The sequence below is a fragment of the Quercus robur genome, chromosome 6 (assembly GCF_932294415.1).
Source record: "Quercus robur chromosome 6, dhQueRobu3.1, whole genome shotgun sequence".
Classification (NCBI taxonomy): domain Eukaryota; kingdom Viridiplantae; phylum Streptophyta; class Magnoliopsida; order Fagales; family Fagaceae; genus Quercus; species Quercus robur.
Genome location: NC_065539.1, coordinates 44,267,128 through 44,294,331, shown reverse-complemented (window position 1 = coordinate 44,294,331; position 27,204 = coordinate 44,267,128). Strand labels below are relative to the sequence as shown.

Genomic DNA, 27,204 nt, shown 5'->3' with positions numbered 1-27,204 from the left:
TGGCACTACATGTTGGTCCAAATCTTCTAAAAAGTCGGCCCCTATGCCGACCACCGAGGTAATACGATATGGGCCTTCCCAATTTGGTCCGAGTTTTCCCCATGCGGGATTTCTTGCATTGCCCAGGACCTTCCTCAATACCAAATCCCCAGGTGCTAGGGGCCTTAGCTTTACCTTGGCATTATAACCTTGCTTGAGCTTATGCTGGTAGTAGGCGAGTTGGATCATTGCTCCCTCCCTTCTTTCCTCGATGAGGTCTAAGCTTTTTTCCAGCAGCCCATTGTTAGCATTGGGGCAGAATGTGCTGGTCTTCAGTGTTGGAAAATTTTTCTCTAGAGGAATAACAGCCTCAGCTCCATAGGTCATTGAAAATGGGGTTTCCCCTATGGACTTGCGTGGCGTGGTGCGATACGTCCATAAAACATGGGGCAGTTCTTCTACCCACCTCCCTTTCGTGTCATCTAATCTCTTTTTCAACCCATTTACTATGACTTTATTGACGGCTTTAGTCTGCCCATTCCCCTATGGGTAAGCCGGTGTGGAGTACCTATTTGCAATTCCTAACTCGCTACAATACCTTTTGAAAGCTTTACTATCAAATTGGAGACCATTGTCCGAGATTAGGGTGTGGGGTCGCAATTCGAGGTCCAGGCCCAACAGGTATGGGGTTCTGGCCCAAGGAGCCCGAAACAATGAATTTATAGAGAGTAGGTTACAGAACTAGGCCCTAACGAAGTGCATACTAGTTAACATTGGGCCATACAACAATTGAAAATAAGAAAATCTCCTTCATGTCCATTAGATATACGGTCCGAGGAGACGTGGGGGATGTATCTCTGTCCCTGCTCAAAGGCTATGGTTCTCACCTTGTTCTTCTGTTCTAAGTTCCTCTTTTTTCTGTCCCCTTCTTCATGGGGACTCCCCTCTCTTATATAGCCCCCTTGAAGTCATCAGGGCCTTACACTTGTTGATTATCTGGACCTTCACTTAAGTGCTCGCCCATCGGACATCTCCCCCATCTTTCTGTGAGTTGTGGTAGCCAAGCTAACACTATTTGCAAGTCCTCTCCACATTAATGCGGCCAGAAAAGTAGCTATCATGCATTTAATGTGGCAACTGTAGCCTCTCCCTTGGCATCCTACATTTTCTTCCCTCTTACAGGCTTGTTGGACTCATCCCTATTACTAATACTCGTAGGAGTCGATCCTTATAGCTGGTAGAGTGCATGTTTGAGCCATATTTGATACGTCCAAGGAGACATTTCTCCTAGGACCGCTTTTTAAATAATTTTGGGCCCATAAGAATTGGGCCGGGAGCCCTTTTGGTACCCACACCTTCTCCTCGGACATGGTCGAATTTTATATGGGGCCCAAGGCCCATTATATGATCTTGGGACTTTACCCCTACAAAACATATCCTCACTATAAATCTACAGTTTAATTGGATTATTTTAGCTAAGTTCCGTTTGAGCTGTTAACATCCAATGCTAAGTAATATATAAAACCAGAGAAATAACAACATATGGAGCGCCACCAATTTTCCTCAACCATTCATAAAATCCATCTCCTAGACGTTTTGAGTCTTTCAATAAAATGCATATTTCTTGATTTATTAGTCTCACTTTGAAATAAAATTTGTTGTTCTTTGTGATTCATGATTTTTTTTTTTTTTTGGGGGGTAAATAATGCATGATCCTTATTCATATATCTATATATTTATGAATTTGATGCTGATGGGCCATTATTCTCACTGCATTCTATGTGGTAGGTAAAATACATAATTTGATTTTGAGTCCTTGCTAGGTATTTGCAGGTTTCCTATGCAACTATATTGATCAGATATGTAGAGAGAACAAAAAAAATCTTTATGAGGTAAATAATTATAGTATTTTTTATCAATTTGACATGGAAAACAAAGGAGGATACTTATCTAGACATTTTTTTTTTTAAATTAATTAACTCTACTTTTTTTTTTTTTTGGGCCAAAATTGTTGTATATTAGTTAGTAGTTACCCATATATGATTTGTCACTCTATTCTAACCTTTTGTATTTCTTAAAATACTAATTGTTATTCTCATATTATCATCCACTCAATTTACTAAATTTGCTTTTAGTATATATGATTTATATCTAATTCTTGATTTCATTTATTTGCTTTTGCTTAAACTTTTTTCTTTTAAAATTAAATATAGAATTTATAAATTATAAATTATGACTGTGGTCAATATATAAATTGTTATATATTTATATATATATATATATATGAATAGTTTGTACGACTTTTTTTTTTTTTTTGGTTAATAATAGAGAGTAGAGGGTGAGATCAAATTATACATATTGTTGGTCACAAGGGATGTTACTCGGTATTACTTCTCAATTCTCATCATATCTCAAGGTTTTTCCATTTAAATAGGCATTGGTGATTACTTGAGCCTTAAAGCTCAATGTATTATTCAAAATCATTTTATTTTAGTTATATAGTTATCTACCATCTTCCATTCAATTATTTTATGTGTGCGTGTGTGTGTTACCTTAGTCTCACACAGAATATACATTCATTATGTAACGTGAAAGTAAAATATTCATTTATTTTTATTATCTATTTTATTATTTAATTTAAATTAAATTAATAATAATAAAAATTGTTTACATATGAATGTGATAAAGCCGTGCATCGCACGGGTATAATGCTAGTATGTATATAAACCGAAGTTTTTGACATTTTATTGACTTCTCCAGAGCTTGCCACATCATTATCATTTTTTAAAAATAAAATTATTTTTGTTTAGTCCAAACTTAATAAGGAGTGAAACTCTATCTCTTTAACAAATCCAACTTAAACTTAAACTCATCATTATCATTTTTTTTAAACAAAATTATTTTTGTTTAGTCCAAACTTAACAAGGAGTGAAACTCTATCTCTAACAAGTCCAACTTAAACTCAAACTCAAACGTTGATAATTTATCTCCAAATTTGTGAGGTTAATAATGAACACTATAAAAGTAGTGCAAACCCCAATATTTTTTTTAAAGCCGAGTAGAGGTATGAGCTCTTCTTCTATTATTTTCTTCTCCTCTACTTTGTTAAAAAAAATAATAATAATAATATTTCATGGTTTTTCATGTATTTTAAAAAAAATAATTTTCATATATGAACCACCAAACTCTCTTTAGCTATTTTTTACAAGATAAAAAAGCTTGCAATAATTGAAATTTAAGGTTGTTGTTACTGCATATGTCTTTGTTTCACTTCATGATATGAAAGTATGTTAATTTCTTAGGCAAAAAGCTTGTATACGATATATTAAGAGGTATGGCTTTCATTATTTCAATGTGGGCTCCTGCTCCACTTTTTTTAGCTTATTGCTTTGTGAGTTCGTGTACTTTTTTTCTTTTTCTTATATTTCTCTTTTGAATAGTCATATATTTTTTGAATTGTTTTAATAACTTATTCTTTATTTATATATCTTTGTTAGCATTTTGGAAGTTTTAACATCTGAATTTGTGTAGTCACACACACACACACATACACATACACACATATATATATTATCTATAATTTGTAGACTCTGAATTTTTTGATTCCTTTGAATAGTTATAGTCATGGATTATTTTTTTTTAATATAACTTATCTTTCTCTTATATTTCTCTATTATTTAGTCATATATATTTTGTTTTGTTTTAATAATTTCTAAGTAGTAAATTATTTGATTCTTTAATATGTTTTGCTCTTTCAAAAGTTTTAATATCTAGATTTTTGAGTTATTTTTTTGTAGTATCTGAAATTATCTGACAAATTTTTTGTAAGCCATTGCACGTTAAAACAATGGCTTCTTCATTAAATTGTAACACATATTGAAGTCATACAAAAGCAAATCATACAATAGTGTAGTTTCTTAATCAATTTAAAATTTTATAAAATTATTTTAGTTTACCTCATAAATAAGTAGGTTCCCGTGCATAGTACGAGTTAACGACTAATTATTTAAAATTATAAAAATTATGAATGCTTTTCGGCGCAAACCAAACAATAGAATTTTTTTTTTAACTCACTTTCGTGATTACAACTAAAAAAAATAAAAATAATTATTCAGAAAATGGGTCGATTTTTTCAGAAAACATGTTCCATTGAAATAAGGGAGTGTAAGATAGACAATACCATGAGTTGATCACACAAAAATAAAAAATAAAACCAATGAAGAAAGTGAAAAAATTTATATAAAATCATGCACATTGTAACATTTTATCTTTTTATCATTTTTTTTTTTTTTTTTTAAAGGTTCCATCACTTGGACAGACCTTAAGTGAGCACCCCTCCGTAGTGCAATGGAAGTCACAAGCTTAGGCCATGGGCCTACTTGGTCACCTATTGACCCCATCCAGGTAAGTTATTTTAAGAAATAATAGTAGACTTTATTTATTCAATATCACATTCTACAATAAGAAAAAAAAAAGATGAGCATTCTTTTACAAATATTGTAACATGTATTAAGATATACTGATTACAACCTTATTTCACACTAATGATCTGAGCAACTATAAAGCGTGTTGCGTGACGCAATTACAGACATTATCCTACTAGCACTTTAAGTGTTCTGCTAGACACAATTACTTGCATCAACCTACTAGTATTTTGAAATATCTTTATTGGATTGTACATTCACTCAGACTACAAATGCAATTGTAAGATAAAATCAATTATTCCAAGAATAATAATCTCTCCGCTCACATAATAACACTATTACATAAGAGTGATGTGAGAGGAGGGAATATTATTCCCGAATACTTATTAATTATTCGACAACAATGACTAAACACAATCTCTTTCTTACACTTTTTGTGGTTTATGGACGGTATTACTCTTCACCCTTGCCAGTTCCCCATAAACAAGCCAACATATTTTCTCCTTCATCCCATAATTCATATTGATTATGACATTCAGCACCACCTACCCAGTCCCAATCAAGCCACTCATAATCAAAGCTTGAATTAATTGATGAAGAACAAGTATTCCATTCCCCATCTACAACATTTGAGCTTATGACACTACTCTCTTTCTCCTCACTTGTGGTCTCTTTCTCTGTTTTAAGGGCCCTATTATTTACTCTCTCCTCCTCACCATTGATGCCCAAGACCCCATTTTCTCTTTGCTCCTTATGAGCCACAGTCCCATCTGTATTTACAACCCCACTTTCAAGAACATAACCAGGTTGCATTATTTCACCATCAAACCATTCATATGGCCCCAAGCCCTCATTTTCTCTCTTCTGGCTGGGACATAACACAGCTTCACTGTTTTGAATATTAGGGCCAGCTTGGCCCAATATGATCACTGTTGTGTCCATACAAGAACCATGAACTCCAGGGCCTATTTTAGCCTCTCCCTGCTGCTCTGGGGCCCCAGACTCAACAAGACCCATCATTGGGTTCTTTCCAGCTTGTCTTACAGAGGTACAACCAGTTACACGCGCTTTTTCTTGGGCTGTTGGATCAAGCACCTCATCATCTGTGGCTGTGGTACCACTTTGTAGCAGCGACATTCCAACAATATTTGAGGCTGTGTTCTTGTGCTTCTTCGTGGCTAATCTTCTAATTCGACTTCTTCCATCTCTTCTCTTGCGTGTAGCAGCCATGTTGATAACTGTAGAAAGAGATTCATTTGTGGATTTGGTGAAGCTGTAAAGCTTTCTGCTTAAGTGGGAGTTCCAATAGTTCTTTATCTCATTATCTGTTCGTCCAGGTAAATTTCCAGCTATCAAAGACCATCTACAACAATTATATCCATGAACTCCAAAGGGTTAGTATATACACACAAATGTACTTCAAAAAATAAAGGCAGAAAAAAAAAAAGTACTCTTTGGTTTCACATTGGAATTTTTTTTAGTTGAAGCTACGTTTTTAATTTTTTCCTGCCCCGCTCATTTCCTTTATTTAAAAAAAAATAAAAATAAATTAATTGGGATAAGTTTAGACACAATTGTAACAAGTAAAAGTGACAATACTCCAATCATAACTTGCTATGTAAAAAGGTTTTGGAATTTTAAGATTTTAAATATTTTATAACCCAAACCCAATCAAAGTCTTATTATATTTTATAAACATCATTCTAAACTTATCCTATTTATATTTGAAAAATCGAAATCCATCCCATGCAATTAGTGGATTTAAACAACCATCTCAAGGTAACTTAAAACTAAACAACTAATATATTACTAAAACCAAATTCATGGTTTAGCAAGCATTTTGTTTGTTTGATAGAGAGAGAGAGAGAGGTGGTCTAAAAACCCTAAGTCTTCTATACCTATTTTAGATTGAAAGTGATGCACATGTACTTTTGGTATATAAACATTTCTTGTATATAAAATCAATAATACCGGTATCTTAATTATTTGAATACATGAATGAGTCAGATTCAAGTATCCAAAAAGTAAGATTGTAAATGATTTGGGCTGTTTATGAATAGTTCAAACTTGTCTTGAGAAAAAACTTGTTTATATACATTTATTAAGAAAATAAACCAATTTTAAGCTCAAGTTTAGGCATAACTATTAAACTTGCCAATCACAAATACTATAATATGTTTGTGAACAAGTTCGTGAGTATAAGACTAAATACACACACAAACACAAATATATTTATATATAAACTTGAGCTTGTATTGTGTAAGTTTATAAATAAGTTCTAAAAATATCAAAATAATATTTGGAATTTATTGATAATATATATAGTCCATTTTGTCACAAAAAAATTATATATAATTTTTAATAATACAAGGTTAGCAAATGTAATTTTTTTTAAAGTTCATTAATATATGAAAACCATTCTATTTGCATAACTCAAATAATATTATTTAAACTATTATTATTTATTAATTATTATCATGGATTTGTTAAGGGGCTAAAAAATTATAGTTAATTATATAACTCATGAACAAGCTTAAACTTGTTTGATAAAAATAAAAAATCAAATGAACCAAGCACGAACATATATTATAGTTTATTCATAAACATGTGTTTAGTTCGAGTTTGAAATATACATAAATAAAAAATTTATAAATTTTAATATTCACCTCAACTCAATTCAAGTCATTTATAACTCTATCAAAAAGTAGAGTTCAAATATTGAGTTTACACTTTTGAACCCAAATCTATTTATTCTCAATTATATAAATATATATATATATATATCTTAAATTTGTGACGTCATTAGGCTTAACCTCAGGTTCCATGTCCCCCTCAAACCTAACCCACTTCCATGTCCCATTCCTAATCAACTTAAATTCAACAAATCATTAATAAAAGAAAGTAGTCAAGAATTTTTAGTTCATGAGTGAATTTAAAACCCATTTTAGGAGGCAGATTAAAACGTTTTTGAGTCAAACATTTCCTTTTCATCAACAAATTTGGAAGGGTATTCACGCTCAAAGCAGTCCCAAGGGATCTGATATAAGTGACAATATAAGCCCATTAATGTGGTTTATGCAAAGATAAGCTAACATTGATTTTTTTTTTTTTGGTAAACTAAGCTAACATTGATGTTATCATATTTAAAATTTACGTCTATATCTCAAAAAGACATATAAATTCTCTTGCCCACAGCACGACGAGTTGGGCCTCTTTTTGTTACACTGAGAACCATTCACATCTCTTCTGTTCACTATGATTTTCTGGTTTTTTTTTTAATTTATAGATGATTTTCTGGTTTTTTTTTTTTTTATAGATAAGGATTCCCCCCCCCCCCCCCAACAAAAAAAAAAATGTTCTCTCTTAAGATTAATCTTTAAAAAAAAAAAAAAAAACACTTACTGCAAATTAAAAACCTATTTGATAATGTTGTTCTAGTAACATTATTTGTATTTTTTGAAAATACACATAAATAAAAAAATGTGTAAAAATATATATAATATTATTTAAATATTAAAAATTATTATTTAAAATTCATTACATTTTGCCAAAAGCCCAATAACCTATTATTCTAGGGTGTACCTGAGTTTTAGGCATCTTGGGGCAAGAGTCATGCTATATAGGCATTTATGGTTTTGGTCATGCTATTACTACCAGAACTAGAACTACCAGTAGGGGATAAAAGGTAATAAAGGCACCCCTTTTTTTTTTTTTTTTGATAAAGGCGCCCCTTGGGGCTACCATTCATTAAAATGAAATGTCAAATTAACCATTCATTGTTGCTGCATGGCCAAAAGAAAAGAAAAAGAATTAAATAAAAGGACATGCTATTATTGAATGACAAGCAGCACATTTACTACAAAAGGACAACAAAATATGATAGTGCCCATTATAGCAATAAAGTTTGAAATTGACGTATAGTTATGGTACATGCATTAATTAGCTTCTTCTTGTTCTCGTTTTTTTTTTTTTTTTTTGAAGTGTTACTATTATTCAAGTATAATTATATTTTAATATATCATTTTTTTAGCAAATAATGTATGAGTAATTTTCCTTAATCAAACAATTTGCTTTAAGAAAAAACAAAAGAGGGATAGCTTCTTTAAAAATAAACAATAAAAAAGCAAGATAGAGAGTGGTTTGAGGTGCATGTTTCCATACTCTTGCTCTTGCATGAGGTTGCCTACTCTATTCCTTTGAACTTGCATTCCAGGAATGTGGATTTCCTGATTTTAAGAAAGTTTCATGTTGGGTCTAATATTATCGAATGGTTATTCCATTTTTTTTTTTTCCAGGCTGATAAAGAAAAATTCATAATAAACCATTTCCACATATATATATGCTCCAACACTCTGGACATAATACAATACTTATATGTATTAAATTTGGACACTCAAGCACTGAATACAAGCTAAACACACACACACACACAAAGCATAAATATTGTAATATAATACAGCTTAAAGTAGAGCGCACCTATTTCCCAATACAGTGTGCAACTTCACAATGGTTTCTTCCTCTTCAGGTGTGATGTTCCCTCTCTTCAAGTCTGCCCTCAGATAATTTATCCACCTTAGTCTGCAGCTTTTCCCACACCTTAACAAACCTTCAAAAAAACCATTTTGCCTCAAAATAAATAAATAAAACAATTCAAGAATCAAGACCCATCTCCTTTTTTATGTGTCAAATATTAGTTTTCAACATATATTGTACGTACTTGGATTTATTGTTAAAAAAAAAAAAAAAAAAAAAAAAAAAAAAAGGCACCTGCATTCTTGGGCAAAGTCCTCCAAGAGCCTTCACCATTGGCTTGAATGTAGTTGGTCAAGATTTCATCTTCTTGGACAGTCCATCTTCCTTTCTTCAATCCCACTTTTTCGCAACATGGTGCTCTTCCCATTTCTGTAGACTCGAGAGAGAATGAGAAAGATAGAGAGCTCTCTGCTGGATTATAGCCTGTGAAGTTTATGGGAAGAGAGGAAGAGAGAGAAGCTGGTGATATAGACATGTGAGCGGTGACTAAATTTTGTGCATGGACTAGGTTTGAATTGTCGGAAATATGGATCCAGACTTTATTGCAATCTTTCTACATTAAGGTGTATGGACCCTACGGGCCCGGAGAATATAACGAAAAGAAGAAAGCCAGTTGTCCTCCCAATTTAAATAATTGAACAATTTTTGCCACAATTTTCCTTCATATTTTTGTGATGAGTAGAGAAAAAGTTTTGAGTTTATTTGTTATTATTGTGATGGGTAGATAAAAAGTAATGGGTTTATGTAAAAATAATAAGCAATTAGATACAACCTGTTAGATAGGAGAGATATGGACCATGTTGTATTGAATAATTTCTAGGAAAATATTAGAGCCACAATCAATTTCACACTCATTTTCATGATTATTTTATGTGGATGACGGTGAGTGGTAGGTTTATTTGAAAATGATAGACAACCAATCACATACAATTGTTGTTAAAAAAAAATATGTGGAATTAATTGTGGCCCTAAAGTATCTCTAATTTCTTATGAGACTGCCACCAGAACATTAAATGTATATAGTTTTTATTTTTTCACTAATAAATATGATTAGGATTTGAAATTTATGATATTTGTCTTATGTGATAATTACTTTTTACCATTATTTTACTCTTTATCATTATCATTATCATTACCATTTTATTTTTTTTACATTGAATTTGAACCAAAATTTCTTTAGGAGGTATTTATAACACCTGTAACTGTATTATGTGAAAAGTCTTGTAGTTCAATTGATACTTTCTAGTGTCAGTATTTAAATGAAAATATTTAGATTCAAATATCTCATCCTTTAACTATCAAATTTAAAAATTATTTCCTATAAAAAAATTTTAAAAATTTATTAAAAATATTTAAAAAAAAAAAAAAAGATGCTGTCATAGAGTTTTTTTTTTTTTTTTTTTTTTTAACTTTTTCCCCCTTCAACTTAGTCAATTTAATGAGAAACTGTGACAGAGAGCTCTCAGAAATGAGCTACAAAGGGATTGTTAATACAGTATGGGGCCACTTGAGTGACACCACCCTTGATTGAACTTTCACTATATATGATGTATTTCTCCTTGTTTTTTGCTCATCTAGAGGACAATAGGACAGATCCACTGGAAAAGTATTCAATTCAATTCATTATTAGAAGTTAGAAGTTTTAACTTTAAAGGTCCAACTCCAATAACATAGGTGGGAAGCTCAACAATTTTAGCGGCTAGCTCTTGCCGCCTATGAGAGCCAAACTCGTGCAAATTTAATTAACTAAGCATTCAAGAAAATTAAAATAAAATAAACAATCTCTTAGACTAGGGTTCTACTTCAACCCTCATTTTTTGTTGAAGTGCATGTTGGGCTATTGAACATTTCTTTGATCTCTTTTGTACCCATGGAAGTACTAGACCTTCTTGTTCATGGTGTGCTTTAACTTATAGCCATGGGCTCTCACAATTCATTGACAATGTCGTATAGGGATTTATTATATCACCTACCAAGCATGTGCGATTCCTCATCCTTTAGGTGATTCATAGGATGTACTATAAAGCAATACTGGATCCAATCATGTAAAAAGCATGATGATGTGAATAATATTGACTGAAACTGAAAATAGGGACCATTCTCTCAGTTTGTCCTTGTCAATTTTGGCAAACATTGAATTGGATCACATGCATAGTTTAAGAATGCAAAGATTTTCATTGATATGGAACTAATATCACTAAAGTATTATATTTTTTGTTTTATATTTTTTTGGCCATGACTCAAGAACCCAACTGTTCAACAATTAAATTGAGGGAAGGGAAAAGAGCATGGTCATGACTCAAGAACCCAAACACAATACCTTAGGTAGTAACTTGGCCATACTTTTTGACTCAGTTAAAGGATGGTATATTGAATATTGATATTAGAGGAAAATTACTATTGCGCCAATCAAGAAGAGTTACAATGTGACTACTCGAGTTTCAAACCGCATAAGATACACAGTATTACTTTAAGGAATTCTTCTTATAATTACACTATTTGTAGGGTGGAGGATCATAAACACTTGAGGATTAGCCAAGTGCTCTAAAAACCCTAGAAACCCATTATAACAAAGAAATATAACGTGATTAAGTTATCAAGCTCCGTCACAACTATAACTTATATTGATGTGCATATCAAATAATGTCTCCTTTAAAGCCAGCAACATTTGATGAAAACAATATAACAAGGGTTCATTTGTCGCTCAAATTAAGTTTTCTAGACTTACTGATTAGAAAGAAAGTATGGGTCTAAGCACCTTTTTTCACATTTAAAAAAAAAAAAAAAAAAAAAAAAAAGTATGGTGCCTGATCAGGTGTCCTTTTTGCTGAAACAAAATATCCCATTATTCCATTGGGACACCACTTTCTAACTTTTACATTCCAAAGCAGTGTGCATATCAATAAACGAAATGGACAGCAAGAGGCGTGGTAAAAAAAATTGCAATAGGTCATACACTATTCATGCATGTATTTTTTACTGTGTTATTGTACTTTGTATATATGTATTAATCAGCTCCAAAGTTTCGAATTTGGGGACCCAAGATCCGATTATATCACCAATTCACATTGTTCGGGTGGTTTCGTTCTTCATTAGATCTTTATTTAAAAACTAACTAGTCGTTAAACTGTGTAATATATGGGATAGGTTTGTTCTAACTAGTTTTGAATATATTTAGCAAAATAATAATAACAATAATTTAGAATCCTTACAACTCTGAAAAATAATGACGCCTACATGAAAAACCTAGTTGATGTAGCAAAAATTTAATGCTACTGGAGAAAGTGTTAGCAAAAATTTAATGCTTCCATTTTACTATAAATTATATGAATAAATTCACTACTGTATTATTCCCTATAAAGTATGTACTGTAGGGTTTTTAGGGCAAAGCTGAACAAATGTGCAGCCGAAAACCATAATGGAAGTGTAATTTCTGGCCACTGTGGTGTAGCTCAGTTGGTCCCTGGGCCTTGGCTCAGGACTATGGTATATGGGTATGTGTCCAACCTTTACATTTTTAGGTGGTCCTCATACTCATAGTCACCGTCACAGCTAGCCCAGCCAAAAAGTGAAAATGAAGGTAACCCACAGAGTACAAAGTTATTCAAACTTTAAAGCAAGTCAATAGGGTTCAATTAAAAGCATTAATTGGAATGCCATTTATAACATTACGGCTCAATTGAACTCCTTTTGCTACTAAATTCAATAGGTTTGAGTTTAGAATCCCACACAGCTATGACTTCTTAACATGCAAATTATTAAAAGGCGGCGTTTGGTAACTCTATTTGTCAGAAAGCAAAATGCAATTAGTTTTTATAAGAATTTGTGAAATGCATTTAGAATAGAGGTACCAAAAAGCCAGGAGTCATGAGATGCATGAAAACCTGGCAGGCTGAGTGATTTCACGTGCTCCTCTTTACTCTTTAATATTGGCAAGTTGGCAACCCACCTGTAGCATGGTAGACAATCAGCATGTTCATGAAGTCACAAGAATTTTCTTCACCAAACACTGGTTGTGGTCCAACATTATAAAAGAAACTGATTTTTTTTTTCTTTCCTTTTTGATACATTGATGATAGGGGGGAGATTCAAACTTTATGTATATCTCTGTTAGAAACACCAAGAGGTGCTAACCAATTGAGTAATAAAGTTTTTGGCAAAAGAGACTAATTTAAGAAACATCCCAAGCTTTTCCATTTTCATTAGCCTAAATGAGCTTCATCCTTCTTTAAATTCCTTAATACTTACGACTTGAGGAAAAAAAAAAATCATTTGCGTTTGTGTTATATTGAATAACATAATTATCTTATACATCCAACATTTACATCTCTCTCTAACATGTGAATCTCATATTAGTTATAAAATGATGTCATGATAGAAATTATACACATGCGGGATGCACAAGATACATTCTCCTGCGATTAATTAACCAAGGATAGACAGCTGCTAGAGCTAGGGGTGGCAATTTTTATCCATATCCATGAACCCACCCATTACCCACCTTATTTGGATAAGTCTTAACCCAATCCATTTGAATATTTGGGTTAAATAGGTAAAGATCCATTTGGTTATTTAATTAGATGGGTCTAAATAGATAATCTCACTAATACCCACTAAACCCATCTAAAATTTAAATAAACAACATAAAATCTAAATTTCTAGAAAATGACTAAAATACCCCTGAAACTTAAAAAAATGACCAAAATACTACCAAAACCCAAAAAATGACCAAAATATCCTTGAAACCCAAAAAATGACCAAAATACCCCCGAAACCCAGCAAATGACCAAAATACCCCCCGAAACCTAAAAATTACCAAAATACCCCCAAAATCCAAAAAATGACCAAAATACCTCTGAAATCCAAAAAATGACCAAAATACCCCTAAAACCTAAAAATTACCAAAATACCACCAAAACCCAAAAACTGACCAAAATACCCCTGAAACCTAAAAATGACCAAAATACCTCCAAAACCCAAAAAATAACCAAAATACCCCTGAAACCCAAAAAAATGACCAAAATACTCCCAAAACCCAAAAAATGACCAAAATACCTCTAAAACCCAAAAAATGACCAAAATACCCCTAAAACTTAAAAATGACCAAAATACCTCCAAAACCCAAAAAATGACAAAAATACCCTCGAAACCCAAAAAATGATCAAAATACCCCCAAAACCCACAAAATGACCAAAATACCCCTAAAACCTAAAAATTACTAAAATACCACAAAAACCCAAAAACTGACCAAAATACCCCCGAAACCTAAAAATGACCAAAATAGCTCCAAAGCCCAAAAAATAACCAAAATACCCCTGAAACCCAAAAAAATGACCAAAATACTCCCAAAACCCAAAAAATGACCAAAATACCCCTAAAACCTAAAAATGACCAAAATACCTCCAAAACCCAAAAAATGACAAAAATACCCTCGAAACCCAAAAAATGATCAAAATACCCCCAAAACCCACAAAATGACCAAAATACCCCTAAAACCTAAAAATTACTAAAATACCACCAAAACCCAAAAACTGACCAAAATACCCCTGAAACCTAAAAATGACCAAAATACCTCCAAAACCCAAAAAATAACCAAAATACCCATAAAACCCAAAAAAATGACCAAAATACTCCCAAAACCCAAAAAATGACCAAAATACCTTTGAAATCCAAAAAATGACCAAAATACCCCTAAAACCTAAAAATGACCAAAATACCTCCAAAACCCAAAAAATGACAAAAATATCCTCGAAACCCAAAAAATGACCAAAATTCCCCCAAAACCCAAAAAATGACCAAAATACCCCCAAAACCCACAAAATGACCAAAATACCTCCAAAATCTCTAAAAAGCGCAAAATACCCCCCAAAACCTCTCAAATGTCCAAAATATCCCCAAAACCCAAAAACTGACCAAAATACCCTCAAAACTCAAAAAATGACCAAAATACCCCCAAAACCCACAAAATGAGAAAAATACCTCCAAAACCTCTAAAATGAGCAAAATACCCCCCCCCCAAAACCTCTAAAATGTCCAAAATATCCCCAAAACCCAAAAATTACCAAAATACCCTAAAAACCCAAAAAATGACCAAAATACCCCCTAAACCTTAAAAATGACCAAAATACCTTTGAAACCTTAAAATTACCAAAAATACCCCCGAAACCTAAAAAATGACCAAAATACCTCTAAAACCTGTAAAATGATTAAAATACCCCAAGACCTAGAAAATGACTAAAATAACCCCAAAACCTATTACAATGACCAAAATACCCCAAAAACCTAAAAAAATGACCAAAATACCCCCAAAACCTAACAATTACCAAAATACACCCTAAACCTAAAAAATTACCAAAATACTCCTTAAACCTAAAAAATTACCAAAATACTCCATAAACCTAAAAAATGACCGAAATACCTCTAAAACCTAAAAAATAACTGAAATACCCCAGAAACCTAAAAAAATTACCAAAATACCCTAAAACCTAAAAAATGATCGAAATACCCCCAAAAACCTAAAAAAAAATTATCAAAATAACCCCAAAACCTAAAAAAATTATCGATAAAAACCCATGAAACCCAAATTATGACCAAAATGCCCCTAAACATGTAAGATGACCAAAATATACCTGAAACATCTAAAATTACCGAAATAGAGGTTTCAGGGTATTTTGGATGTTTCAAGGATATTTTTGACAAATTAAAGGTTCTAAGAGTCTTTCATTCATTTTATAGGTTTCGAGGGAATTTCGGTAATTTTTCAGGTTTCGGGGTTATTTTGATCATCTTTTAGATTCTAAGGGTATTTTAGCCATTTTTTAGGTTACGAGGGCATTTCTGTCATCTTTTAGTTTTAGGGTTATTTCGGTAAATTTCTAGGGTTCGAAGTATTTTGGTAATTTTTAGGTTTTGCGGTATTTCGGTAATTTTTTAGGTTTCGGTGGTATTTTGGTCATTTTTAGGTTTCGAGGGTATTTCGGTCATTTTTCGGGTTTCAAGGGTACTTGGTATTTTTTGAGTTTCGAGGGTATTTTGGTATTTTTTGAGGTTTTGGGGGTATTTTGGTCATTTTTAGGTTTTGGGGGTATTTTGGTAATTTTTTGGGTTTCGAGGTTATTTTGGTAATTTTTAGGTTTTGGAGGTATTTTGGTCAGTTTTTGGGTTTCAGGGGTATTTTGGTCATTTTTTGGGTTTCAGGTGTATTTTGGTAATTTTTAGGTTTTGGGGGTATTTTGGTCATTTTTTGGGTTTTGGGGTACTTTGGTCATTTTTTGGGTTTCAGAGGTATTTTGGTCATTTTTAGGTTTTGATGGTATTTTGGTCATTTTTTGGGTTTTAAGGGTATTTGGTAATTTTTTGGGTTTTGGGGGTATTTTGGTCATTTTTAGGTTTTGGAGGTATTTTGGTCATTTTTTAGGTTTTGGGGGGTATTTTGGTCATTTTTTTAGTTTTTGGGGTATTTTGGTCATTTTTTGGGTTTTAGGGGGTATTTTGGTCATTTTAGTGGTTTTTAAGCATATTTGGTGATTTTAGAGATATCAGGGGTATTTTGGTCATTTTAGAGGTTTCATGAGTATTTTGGGATAATTTTAGAGATTTTTGGGATAATTTTGGATGTCCAAGGGTATATTGGTAATTTTGGAAGATTAGGAGTATTTGCATCATTTTAGGTATTTATGGGTATTTTAGAGGTCAAGAGGGTATTCAAGTAGTTTTAGAGGTATTTGGGTCATATTGGGTTAAATGGGTGGATTACTAATTAAATGGGTTGGGTTGGTAATGGATAATTAATTTATATATAAACGGGTCATAAATGGATAAATGGGTAATTATACACCCAACCCATCTATGACCCAACCCATTTATGACCCAACCCGCCCATTTGCCACCTCTAGCTAGAGCTCCCTTTGCATGATCTGAATGCTTCATCAGGTCAACAGCCTTTTTTATTATGCATTTACGAAACGGGAAAAACTCACCTTTCAGGCATTTTTGAGAAGCACGTTTGAACACATATAGGCATTCATATGAAATCGTTCACCTTTCATAACTTATCTAATAACTTTGATGAGATTATCAGGGTTCCTTGGAAAACATGGACTCATGAACAGTGCTGGTGTTAATTACAGAACTCATATTTACCAAGTATCACTACAACGAGTACAAAATCGAAGACCAATTATACTTCTTAGCACATGGTGGAACATAGAAGAGGATGTGTGTGCTTTGTATTCAACCTGTATCTCAGAAACCATTTGAATTTACAATGCTTTTCTTGTCAAGTGATAAGAGATTTACTCTTGATATACATATTTTCCTTCAACCTGATGATTATTTTCTCAGAAACTGTGTCAGTGTTAAGAAATCATGGTCATCGAAGATCTACAACGTCATACTTCAAACTGGGGTTCATATAGACATGTGAACAATGCTCATAAATTGGACTTCCATCATCTGGCTCCTCATGGGGATGAAAGCCACGTTGTTGGCAATTTCGAATCACAGACACACCAGCTGGATCAGATAAATGAAATATGCCATGTGGACTGCAGTAGCATAGGAAAAATGTTAGCATGTTAACTAGTAATAATATAAGTCAGATCTATAAAATGCTAACTATTCATCCCTTTATATCATCTTACTCAATATCTTAACACATAATCTAGCAACATTAATCTGCACAATCCAAATAAAAGACTAACTATTGCATTTGCCAACCAGTAAGTCTGCACCTAAAGAAACAACCAAATAGAGTCCCAATGGTTGGCTTGCCAATAGATACCATCTACATTTGGCACAAGTTCACAGGAGTAACACACTCCAACGCTCAACCAGGGGAAGAAAACGAGGTTTTTGGGGGTGGGGGGATTAATCTGCTATTCACCTGCTTTAGTTCTCAATAAATTACAGTGGCGCTCCTCCAATCAATTTTGTTATGCCATGTGAATGTAAGTTTATTAAATGGGACGCCAAGGCTTTCATGAAAATAAAAAAGGTAACAGCTGGAGTTTCATTACTCTTAAATGTCATCCACCAGGCATCCACAAGGAATTTGGCAAAAGAAAGAACACAATATAAGGATCAAGCAAATCAGTGGCAGCCCATTTAAATGAAGAAAGAACTAAGGATACCAAATGGCCATACCTTTACAACTCTATCCACCTAAAATCAAACATCCAAATTTTAGATTTTGGTCTATGCCCTTTCACGGGTGAGGTGACCATTTCTGGAAAATAATTGCTTTCCAAGTGTGACAGAAAAGGACATGTGGCATATACTATAAACTTTAACCTCAGAATGATTTAATGTTTATGTGGATGTTATTGTGTAGAACCCATTTGAGAGAGAGAGAAGGAAAACTCAGAATGATCTTTTAACTCATCATGATTTGTAATACCAACAATAATATTAAGTTCAAAATATTTTGCAATTAACTGTTCTAAATCAGCAGATTTTTGCATTGCTTCATACATATTTGATGTGATAATCACTAGGTGATACAGGAAAACCAACCTCGAAGTATCTGTAGGGGCCATAACAATTGCAATTGCTTCAGGTAGCATAATCTACAACGAAATCACAAAGAAATCCTGTCAGCAAAGTGTAAATACAAAATAAAAGGGCTGGAGGAAACATAGCAAATATGCAAACCTACATGCAGTTAAACTGATTCAAAAAGCTCTCTCAAGTCCTGAGAAATGCTTATAATTATTAATTGCTAAAAGCTAAAATTCACATTCAATTGCAATTTCACCATTTCTCTATTTTGCTTCCACTGCCAAAAAAACTAAATGTTCTTAGTTTTTTATTTTCTTTATTGGTAAGCTATTAATGAACCCAGGGGATCTTAACTCACAACCTCACCCTCCATCACGCTATTATGTGAGGAGGAAGTGCCAAAAAAGCCATAACTCATTGGCTAAATTTTCTTAGCTTACATATCTTTTAATTCTACACTTTCTCTTCATGTATGTTTCAAGAACCATTTGTCATTATTGCTAACAAGTGTACAGCTTATTTATCACAATAACCTAATGCATTCATAAATATAGAGGCCACAATTGTTAGGGGTAACTAGGGATGTGGCCCTAAAAAAGATCCATTGTAGCTTACCCCAACTACAAAAAATAATGGAAAAAAAGTAAAAAGAGAAAAGAAAAAGAAAGCATTAATCTAGCTCCAGTAAAAAACTATAACACTTTGCATTTTACAACTTAGATCAACACTACTAAAATTTTAAATTAAAAAGCAAGTAATCTATCAACAATACCCTTTGTTACCTGGTACGAATAATGAGTGTGCAGATCCACTGATGACATGAAGCAGGTCTGTGATGGATGCGTCTGAATATCACAATCATAACAGACAGAATAGTCAAAAAACAAAACAATTGCCTACAATAACCCATGACCTCAGCCTCCATTCATTCTTGAGGGAGGCAAAAGTTTCATTTGATCTAGAGTTCATTGGCAAAATAAGCATTTATCTTTGCAATGTAAAAATACAAATATAGCACATCAACTTCTCTTCTCCTAACTACAAATTTTAGATCAACCAGGAAAGAGAAAACATGAATGCCACCTATAAGAGTGTCTCACACAGGTAAGGTCGGTTCCCAGATCAAGTCAGAAAGACAATGAAAGAGCATATTGCACCTAAATGGAACAGGGAAAAAAAAAATTGGCAACCCAAATAATCCCACAATAAACTGTTGTTTATCATATCTTACATATTTACATAATGATATTTTTTTGAAAGGGGATTGAATTAACTCACTTAATTATATATTAACAAATCCAGACAGTTCAGTCATCTGATAGGTTTTTAAATTTGAAGCTACGAACCTATCAAGTTGTGCCAAACCAAAACAATGAACATTTGCATGAGCATGAGCAAACTGACAAGCCCAGTCTGTCAGTTACAGCATACGTACATTTTTTTTTTTTTTTATGACATGAAACCTCACCAAGGAAGGGTTCTTTGGACCCACCCCTAGGGAGTAAGCCACGGATACACAACCCCATCAGCCAAAACCAGTATCAGGTAATCCAGGGGAACTCCTAGTGGGGATCTAACCCAGGATGTCTACAGTTCATCCCAAAGCTACAAAGTTACAGCATGCGTACATGGAAGCCTATGTGTTGAGTATTGTATAAAATTCATGAGCATGGTAACAACACAATTAAGATAGGCCAAAAAAGTTTAGTGACATCATATCTATTATTTCAAAAGGGGAGCAACATCATTAAATTAAAAGTGCAAGACTTTTGAGGCTAACAGCGTGGAGACCATAAGTCAATAAAATAGCAAGATATAGTTCAAAATTTTTGTCAAACCAACATTTCAACACGTTCTAAGCAGAAAAAGAGCATGAACAAATAAAACTAAATGAGAAGTATAATTAACAATTACTGTTCATTGAGAGTATTCACACACTTACGTGAATCCATCCAAGAGGAAAAAGCGATAATTTGTCTTGAACTTCAAATATCTCTTCTTCATTCAACGTTTGACACTGAACACAAAGGGGTTACAATTTATTATTGTTAACGGCACATAATACAAGTGTATCTAATAAAAACATACCAGTCTAAAAATTGAGATATTAAAGACAAAACACAGAACAAAGATCAAAGCGCTATCTGAACACATTCAAGCTTTTGTATTCTACAACATATCCATTTAATTTTAAAAATATTGACACATCATTTTCACCCAGTAAAGTCCACTGTTTGCATTATTTGGCTTCACTCAAAATTCACAACTGACAAAAGTAATATCTGTTTCTTATATAAGTTTTTTTTTTTTTCTTCTTATTGGTAAGTATATGCACAAGCATTTAGACGTAGAACTTCACTCAAATTAGTTACACATTGCAGAGCTACAATAATCCTCACTATTAATCAAACTCCTACGGGCAATTGACCCCGCCCCTTCTTATTGTGGGGGGGCATGCCCTATTGATAGGGAAATATACCAAAAGGGCATTCCAAGATAACCACAAAGAAAAAATAAATAAGAGACAAGCAGTTATTTATATTTAGAGAAAAGAGAAATACTAGGAAGGGAAATTCAATAAAATTAAGGGCAAGGGCAGACCTGCAGAATGTGAGATTTGCAATTACTCTTTCTTTAGTATTATATCCATTTACATCAGTGGTTAAACAGTACATCTGAAAACGGAATGAGAACTAGTTTTGGATGAGAATGAAATGTCCAAGAATCTCAAATTCTTCTTAATACCCAAACATTTAACAATGCCAATGCACCCTCAACATTTTTTCAGCATTTGATCTCAAAGTTAAGTAGATTGCCTTTTTTATCAAAAAAAAAAAAGTTAAGTAGATTGCCTAATGGCACAGAATACTTTTCACCTGAACCTTACAACAACAAACAGGAGCGAAATTCAACTTGAAAGAAAGAGAGCATAAACATTAATATTAATTGATAACTATCATACCGAATCTGAAGTTGACTCCTGCTTTGGGATAATAAGTGTAGTGATGTGGAAAACCCTGTTTTTCTACAGCCACATGAAATTAAAAGTATAAGAAACCACAAGATGAACTTTCAAGCCCCCTGTAACTTCTTTTTTACTAGCAAAATACAGTATTATTTCTCCTTAAGATATTAGTTAGGCTTACCAGTGAACCCGCAAGAACGCCACATGTTTCTAAATTTTTCTGTGTGTTTGCCCGAGCCAATCTCAAAAAATCTTCCATCATTTTTACAGGCTGCAATATAAATTAATTGAAACTAGAATCATATTCATCAAGAATTAGAAGCAGATTGACACTTAAAAGTAAAAAGGATAATTTATTTTGATGTTATCAAGAAATAGGCAAATGTATTTTCCAGGATATACAACACAAGAAAAGCACTAGAAGCCTACAACGTGTAGATGTTGATATGAATCAGAACTTGGCATCCCATCCTGAGAAGATATAGCAGGTCCAGGTCTCGGATCTGCAACTTTTGATGGAGGAATTGGAGTGAAGTCCTGCTGTAGTTGAGCAAGGACAGGAGGAATGGAAGGTTGCTTGACCAACTGGAAATCATCTTCCCTTGCTTCATTGATCAACGGAGAACAAGACTCCTCAGCAGGACGTAGCCATCTGCCATCATCTAAGGAGAGCACTGACTCCATTGCAGATCTGACCCCTCCTGGATCGCCATCTTTTGCTGCCACAAGATCATATTGTCCAGCCTGATTCAGGCTATTAACATATGACAAAGTTTTCAAATGTTACAAGCAGCCACAATTTAAAAGCAAAAAAATTGACAAGAACAAGTGTATGGTCAATGTGTTGAATTCACTACAATGCCATATGAGAAAAACATAAAACATACAAACAGGGACAATAGGTAGTACAAGTTTGGAGGTTCAGTTGAGCAGATGACTTTGGCAGAAGTCCTTACCCCAAATTTTCAGTAAGAGATAAGTCTGTATTGCTTGGATATTGAACCTGTATTACACCATGGCCTTTATTAGTTTATGGAGTTTGTCCCAATCCAAAAAACATATATATTATATATGTGACGAGAAAAGTAAACAAAAAATTTCACCTTCATTCCTGAAGTAGGTCCTAGCCACTGGCCCCGAAGACCATTTGGACCTAAGAATGAGTGTCTAGACAAAGTTTCCTTCTTCGGAGCAACTAGACCAAAAGATCTGCACATTTCCAAAATATTATATTATGCATCGTCCTTGGAAAAAACTACCATACTAAGGTAGAGTTGTTTAGCAATTTTATCTTTAGGAACAATTTAAGTTTGAGAAAGACGTGACCTGGTCTCTCGAGATTACAAGTACAATAGAAGAAACATATGTAACATAAAAAATAAAAATAAAAAAGCAATGAACACATGAACTAAATGAGGGCACAATGAGATGAATTAAAGGAGATAACAGCAGACAGAGGAGAAAGGCCAGCACCAAACATCAACATTAAACTATAGACGCTTATACCTCAAGAACCATATAAGAAACAGAAAATAGACATTAAATATGGTTTTGAGTGATTGTTTTGTAAAATTGTACCAACCTGGGAAGTATGAAGAATTTCTTAAGTTCACACAAGTTGAGACACTTATTTTAAGTAGCAGGAGTACAGGTGCTTAAAAGAACCTTTCTTAACCTGATTTTCAAAGCATACACCTCTTGCTACTAATTTTTCAAATATAAGTGCATAGGATTGTTCCATTACAAGGTTAAATTCAAATGGTGCTTAAAATTAGGATTTCCTTGAATACAAATAAGTGGAGAGAGAGTGTTTAATAAAGAATCCTTAAACTTTGTCCATATCATTGCTTTAATATTCTCTGCAAGGATTATTAAACATGCAAAATTGTTTATTAAGTAAAATCTCCTAGAAGGAGCAGAGATGAAGAATACCTAGCAACTTCTATAATCTCTAATTATATCAGAGCACAAAACCTGGTGGACCCTAACCAGCTCGTGTTATCTGAAACATGAGCAGGTTCAGATGAATCTGTACCAAATCAAACTCACTACTCATGGTCACCTGAAAGTGATAAACCCAAACCAAGGCCATAAAAATTTTCCTTTTTGTTTTCAATAAGTAACAAGGCCATCTAAATTGTAGCATTCCAAGGTCGCCAACCAACCTGCCACTCTCTAAAGCTTCCAAGCCCACTCCCCTAATTGGGAGAAATAAAATCGGGATTGATGTATAAAGGTCAAAAATAGTTGCACCATAACAATTGCTTGTCCCAACTATCATGATAAGTGCATACCATAAATCACAATCGCAATTATTAATTCAATATATTTGCCTCAATGCTACAGAAAATTATTACACCTAGTCAAGCAACCACAAATGTCAACATATACGTGCAAATGTAAGGAACTCTGTTTAAAGCCTAGGTATTTTGGGGGGGATTTGGGTGGGTAAATACAAATGCCCATATGAGATTAAACCCGTGACCTAACCCCCTACCCATGTTTACAGTAGGCAAGGAGATGAAATTTACATAATCACCATAAATCTTCTTTTTTTTCTTTTTTCTTTTTTTCGATAAGTGATCACTATAAATCTTCTGTTTCTTTGTCAACTTGAAAGCCAGCCATCAAAAATCAATAGAAAATATACAAAAAACCCAAGCATAGCATAAAAGGACTACACTTGTTGCCATACAAATATTCAGTTACTGCTGGCTCCTCACTAAAAGAACAGACATCAAAAACTGAAAAAGTTCCAAATTACACAGGTAGATTTTGCATTTTTTTTTTATTGGTAAGTTACACATGCACCCAATGGGTCTTGAACCTACAATCTCACCCTCAACCTAGCGCTTATAAGGAGAGGAGGTTCCAGTTGAGCTAGAGCTCATTGGCAATTTTCATTGTCAAAAGATATGACTATCTTTTATTTTATACATAAAAAGATATGACTATATTATAGCAGCCCCATGTCTCTAGTCACTAAATGATGAGTAAATAATACATTAATGTACTCACAGCTTCTGAAACTGCTTGTCAATTTGCATGGAATTTGGTGAAAAAACCTGAGAGTGATCATTCTTATACTTCCATGAAGACTGAGGTGCCATGCTGGCAAGCTGCAGCAACATGAAGAGAAAACTTATATTTAATATATTGACTGAAAGTATAAGGGGAAAAAAAGCTTCCTACAAACTTCATATAATATTGGAAAGAACATTATGAAAAAACAACATTTTTACTGAGACACAATACTAAAGAAATAATGAAAGGAGTGATGGAAAGCTTCCTAAGAACTGTATTGGCAGATAAAGCAAATGACCCGAAGATGAGTCAATATAGTGCATTAGTTGGGTCCATACCTGCCTATTATCAACACTCGAGTAAGAATTTTTATTAACAGCAGGCCATTCCAAGGAATATATTTCCGAACCAAATGAATTTAATTCCAGGCCATCAAGTTGAGGCAATCCAGCTCCAGAGTGGCCCTCATTTAGTTCATCCACTCGACGTTGGAATTCTGGTTTCAAAGATTCAAGCTCATCTAGTACTGCTAACAATCTCTGGAATACAAACATGAAAAGCACATGAAGATATGTTACCATATATCAAAAACAAAAGAAAAATTAGAATGAATAAATTGTTACCTCACCTTCTTATAATTTATTCTTTCCTTTGGAAGCAGAACCTGGTAATCTCGGTGGAATGGTATAGTTTCAGACACCAAACTGCATTGAGTCAAAAATAAGTTCACACATCCAATGCACAAACACCATTTTAGCAGCAGAACAATCACCACACACACACACACGCACACCCTTTTTCTTCCTTACCTCGAATATCTAAGAAGTATGATATACAAATCTACAACATTCTTCTCCTCCCGATAAATACTGGCCTGAGCATACCCAAAACAAATAAAACAAACAATAAGATAAAAGAAACAAACAAAAAAAATTGCATTTCATACTATTCAACATTTTCACAAAAATTCCTGCTTCAACATTTTATGAGTGTTTTTTTTTTTTTAATCTTTCAGGTCTTTACTATTAATAATTCATAAGGAATGAGATTTTGAAAAATATGTAAATCATAGGAATAAAGTAGAGTGGATAAAGTAGAGAAGGGTATCAGGAGTATTGAAAAGAGTGTTTGTAAAAAAGCTATGAGGAGTTGCACGGAGTTTTGGGTTTAAAAAACGCACTTTTGACCCTAAGACTCTTATAAGACCAGCTATGCTCTATGGTAATGAAGAGTAAGTTGTTTCAAATCGAGGGACAAAAAAAAAATGAAGAAACCCCAAAATAGTATTAGTAGTAGTTAGAAAAAAACATGTCCATTAACGAGGTAGTAAAGAGTATGGTTTTGGATGTACTTGGCTTGGGCGTAGTACACTAGACCCGTCAGGATGATGACACACAATCAAAAGTAAAACGTGTCACTATCCTTACGCGTCCACTTTAATATAGCACTAAACTCAAGCTTTGCCCATTTTGGATAGGATAGAATGGCGGATAAAAAAATTCATGTGGCCAACCCTAATTAGTCTTATTGGGGATCCATAGTTGTTTGTTGCTGTTGTTTCCAATTACTCTGCTTCATTAGTAGGCATTAATTAATTCTATACAACCAAAATGAATGATAAGCTATAGACAATTATATAAGCAAAATATGAGAAATGCTGTTATTCTATCAAAACCTATAAAAGCCATTTGCAAATAAAACTGTTAATAGTTTCCCCTTATATGAAACGGAATTCAAAAAACCCTAATTGATAATCAACATGTTCATAATTAAATCCAAAAACAGCTAATGAAATTGAAATTGAGAACTAATAAAGCAGGAATTAGAGAAAATTAAATAAAAAAGTGTGATTAGGGAATTAACGAAAGGGATTATTTTATTTATATGAGAAACCTGTTTGAGGAGATTATCGGCGATCCGGTAGTAATGGCGCAGAGGAATCCGATTGTCGACCTCGACTCTCCGAGCGATCGAGTCCACGTTGATCTTCATTTCTCTCCGGCGACGGCGAAAAAATGCCGGTTGTATAGGCAACTCTGATTACAATTTGATCGGCGAGAAATTACAGGCTCGTTCTCTTTCTCTCTCTCTCTCTCTCTCTCTCTTCTCTTTGTGTGTGAGGGAAGACAAGAAGGTTCGGAGTTGAGCGAAAATTCAAAACTTCGTCGTTTTGGAGAAGATAAGATGTTTCTTCTGTTTCTTTCTAAAGATGTCGACACGATGACGCTTTCTTATTAAGGTTTTAGACTTTTAGTTATGTTTAAGCGACCCCTCCCGTTAAGGTTTTGTACTTTTGTTTCAGAACATTTCTCATAACAATACTACTAATCAGTAATTCTAGGATTTTTTTTATCATAAAAAAATAATAATTATTTAAATAATTCTAGGATTTCCTAAATAAAAAAATAATTCTAGGATTTTCCCATCAAAATAATAATAATAATTCTAGGATTATACAATTTCTCACGACCATCTTATATGTTTAATTATGAGTGATGAAGAAAATATGGTAAGTCCATGTAAAAGTAGGAAATGATGTGGTAAAGATTGTTGTCCTATATGGCTAGAACAACTCGTTACTAAATTTTTTAAGTTTGATTCATTTCCAAATACTCTCGTGACATGACAAAATTTCATAACCCAAAATGTGACAAGTTGTTAATGATAAATAACAAATTGATGTAAGTGATGCACTTAGATGAGAATTGATAAAGTTTTGACAACTCAATTGTTGTTAAAAATATTGTGTACGTAACATTATTCTTTCAAAGTGTCTAGAGA

The 27,204-nt window shown here is 33.3% G+C and overlaps 2 protein-coding genes and 1 pseudogene across 2 annotated transcripts; all 3 read right to left on the bottom strand.

Annotated features, from left to right (window-relative positions):
- Positions 1–4,266: 4,266 nt before the first annotated feature.
- On the bottom strand, positions 4,267–4,391 carry LOC126690670 (U1 spliceosomal RNA; annotated as a pseudogene).
- Positions 4,392–4,461: 70 nt separating this feature from the next.
- On the bottom strand, positions 4,462–9,429 carry LOC126688944 (transcription factor MYB111-like). Its single transcript, XM_050383889.1, has 3 exons — positions 9,171–9,429; positions 8,880–9,009; positions 4,462–5,766 (listed from the first exon to the last, which is right to left on the bottom strand). Exons 1-3 carry the CDS (start codon positions 9,409–9,411, stop codon positions 4,857–4,859), a joined length of 1,281 nt encoding a protein of 426 aa, XP_050239846.1. The 5' UTR covers positions 9,412–9,429; the 3' UTR covers positions 4,462–4,856.
- A 7,529-nt stretch (positions 9,430–16,958) lies between these two features.
- LOC126688943 (AMSH-like ubiquitin thioesterase 3) lies at positions 16,959–26,668 on the bottom strand. The gene is made up of 14 exons (XM_050383887.1): positions 26,317–26,668; positions 25,233–25,297; positions 25,052–25,127; positions 24,762–24,962; positions 24,418–24,518; positions 22,503–22,608; positions 22,356–22,402; positions 21,829–22,153; positions 21,581–21,670; positions 21,397–21,459; positions 20,377–20,451; positions 19,217–19,279; positions 18,450–18,502; positions 16,959–17,482 (listed from the first exon to the last, which is right to left on the bottom strand). Exons 1-14 carry the CDS (start codon positions 26,413–26,415, stop codon positions 17,308–17,310), a joined length of 1,539 nt encoding a protein of 512 aa, XP_050239844.1. The 5' UTR covers positions 26,416–26,668; the 3' UTR covers positions 16,959–17,307.
- Positions 26,669–27,204: the final 536 nt, after the last annotated feature.

Coding starts and splice junctions, on each gene's coding strand:
- LOC126688944 (XM_050383889.1), bottom strand. CDS start 9,411: ATGTCTATATCACCAGCTTCTCTCTCTTCCTCTCTTCCCATAAACTTC. Junction 9,010..9,170: donor GACTTTGCCCAAGAATGCAG/GTGCCTTTTTTT, acceptor GTTTTTTTGAAG/GTTTGTTAAGGTGTGGGAAA. Junction 5,767..8,879: donor CACACTGTATTGGGAAATAG/GTGCGCTCTACT, acceptor TAATTGTTGTAG/ATGGTCTTTGATAGCTGGAA.
- LOC126688943 (XM_050383887.1), bottom strand. CDS start 26,415: ATGAAGATCAACGTGGACTCGATCGCTCGGAGAGTCGAGGTCGACAAT. Junction 22,609..24,417: donor GACAAGCAGTTTCAGAAGCT/GTGAGTACATTA, acceptor GGAAATGTGCAG/ATCTTTTGGTCTAGTTGCTC. Junction 18,503..19,216: donor ACACTCATTATTCGTACCAG/GTAACAAAGGGT, acceptor ATTTCGTTGTAG/ATTATGCTACCTGAAGCAAT.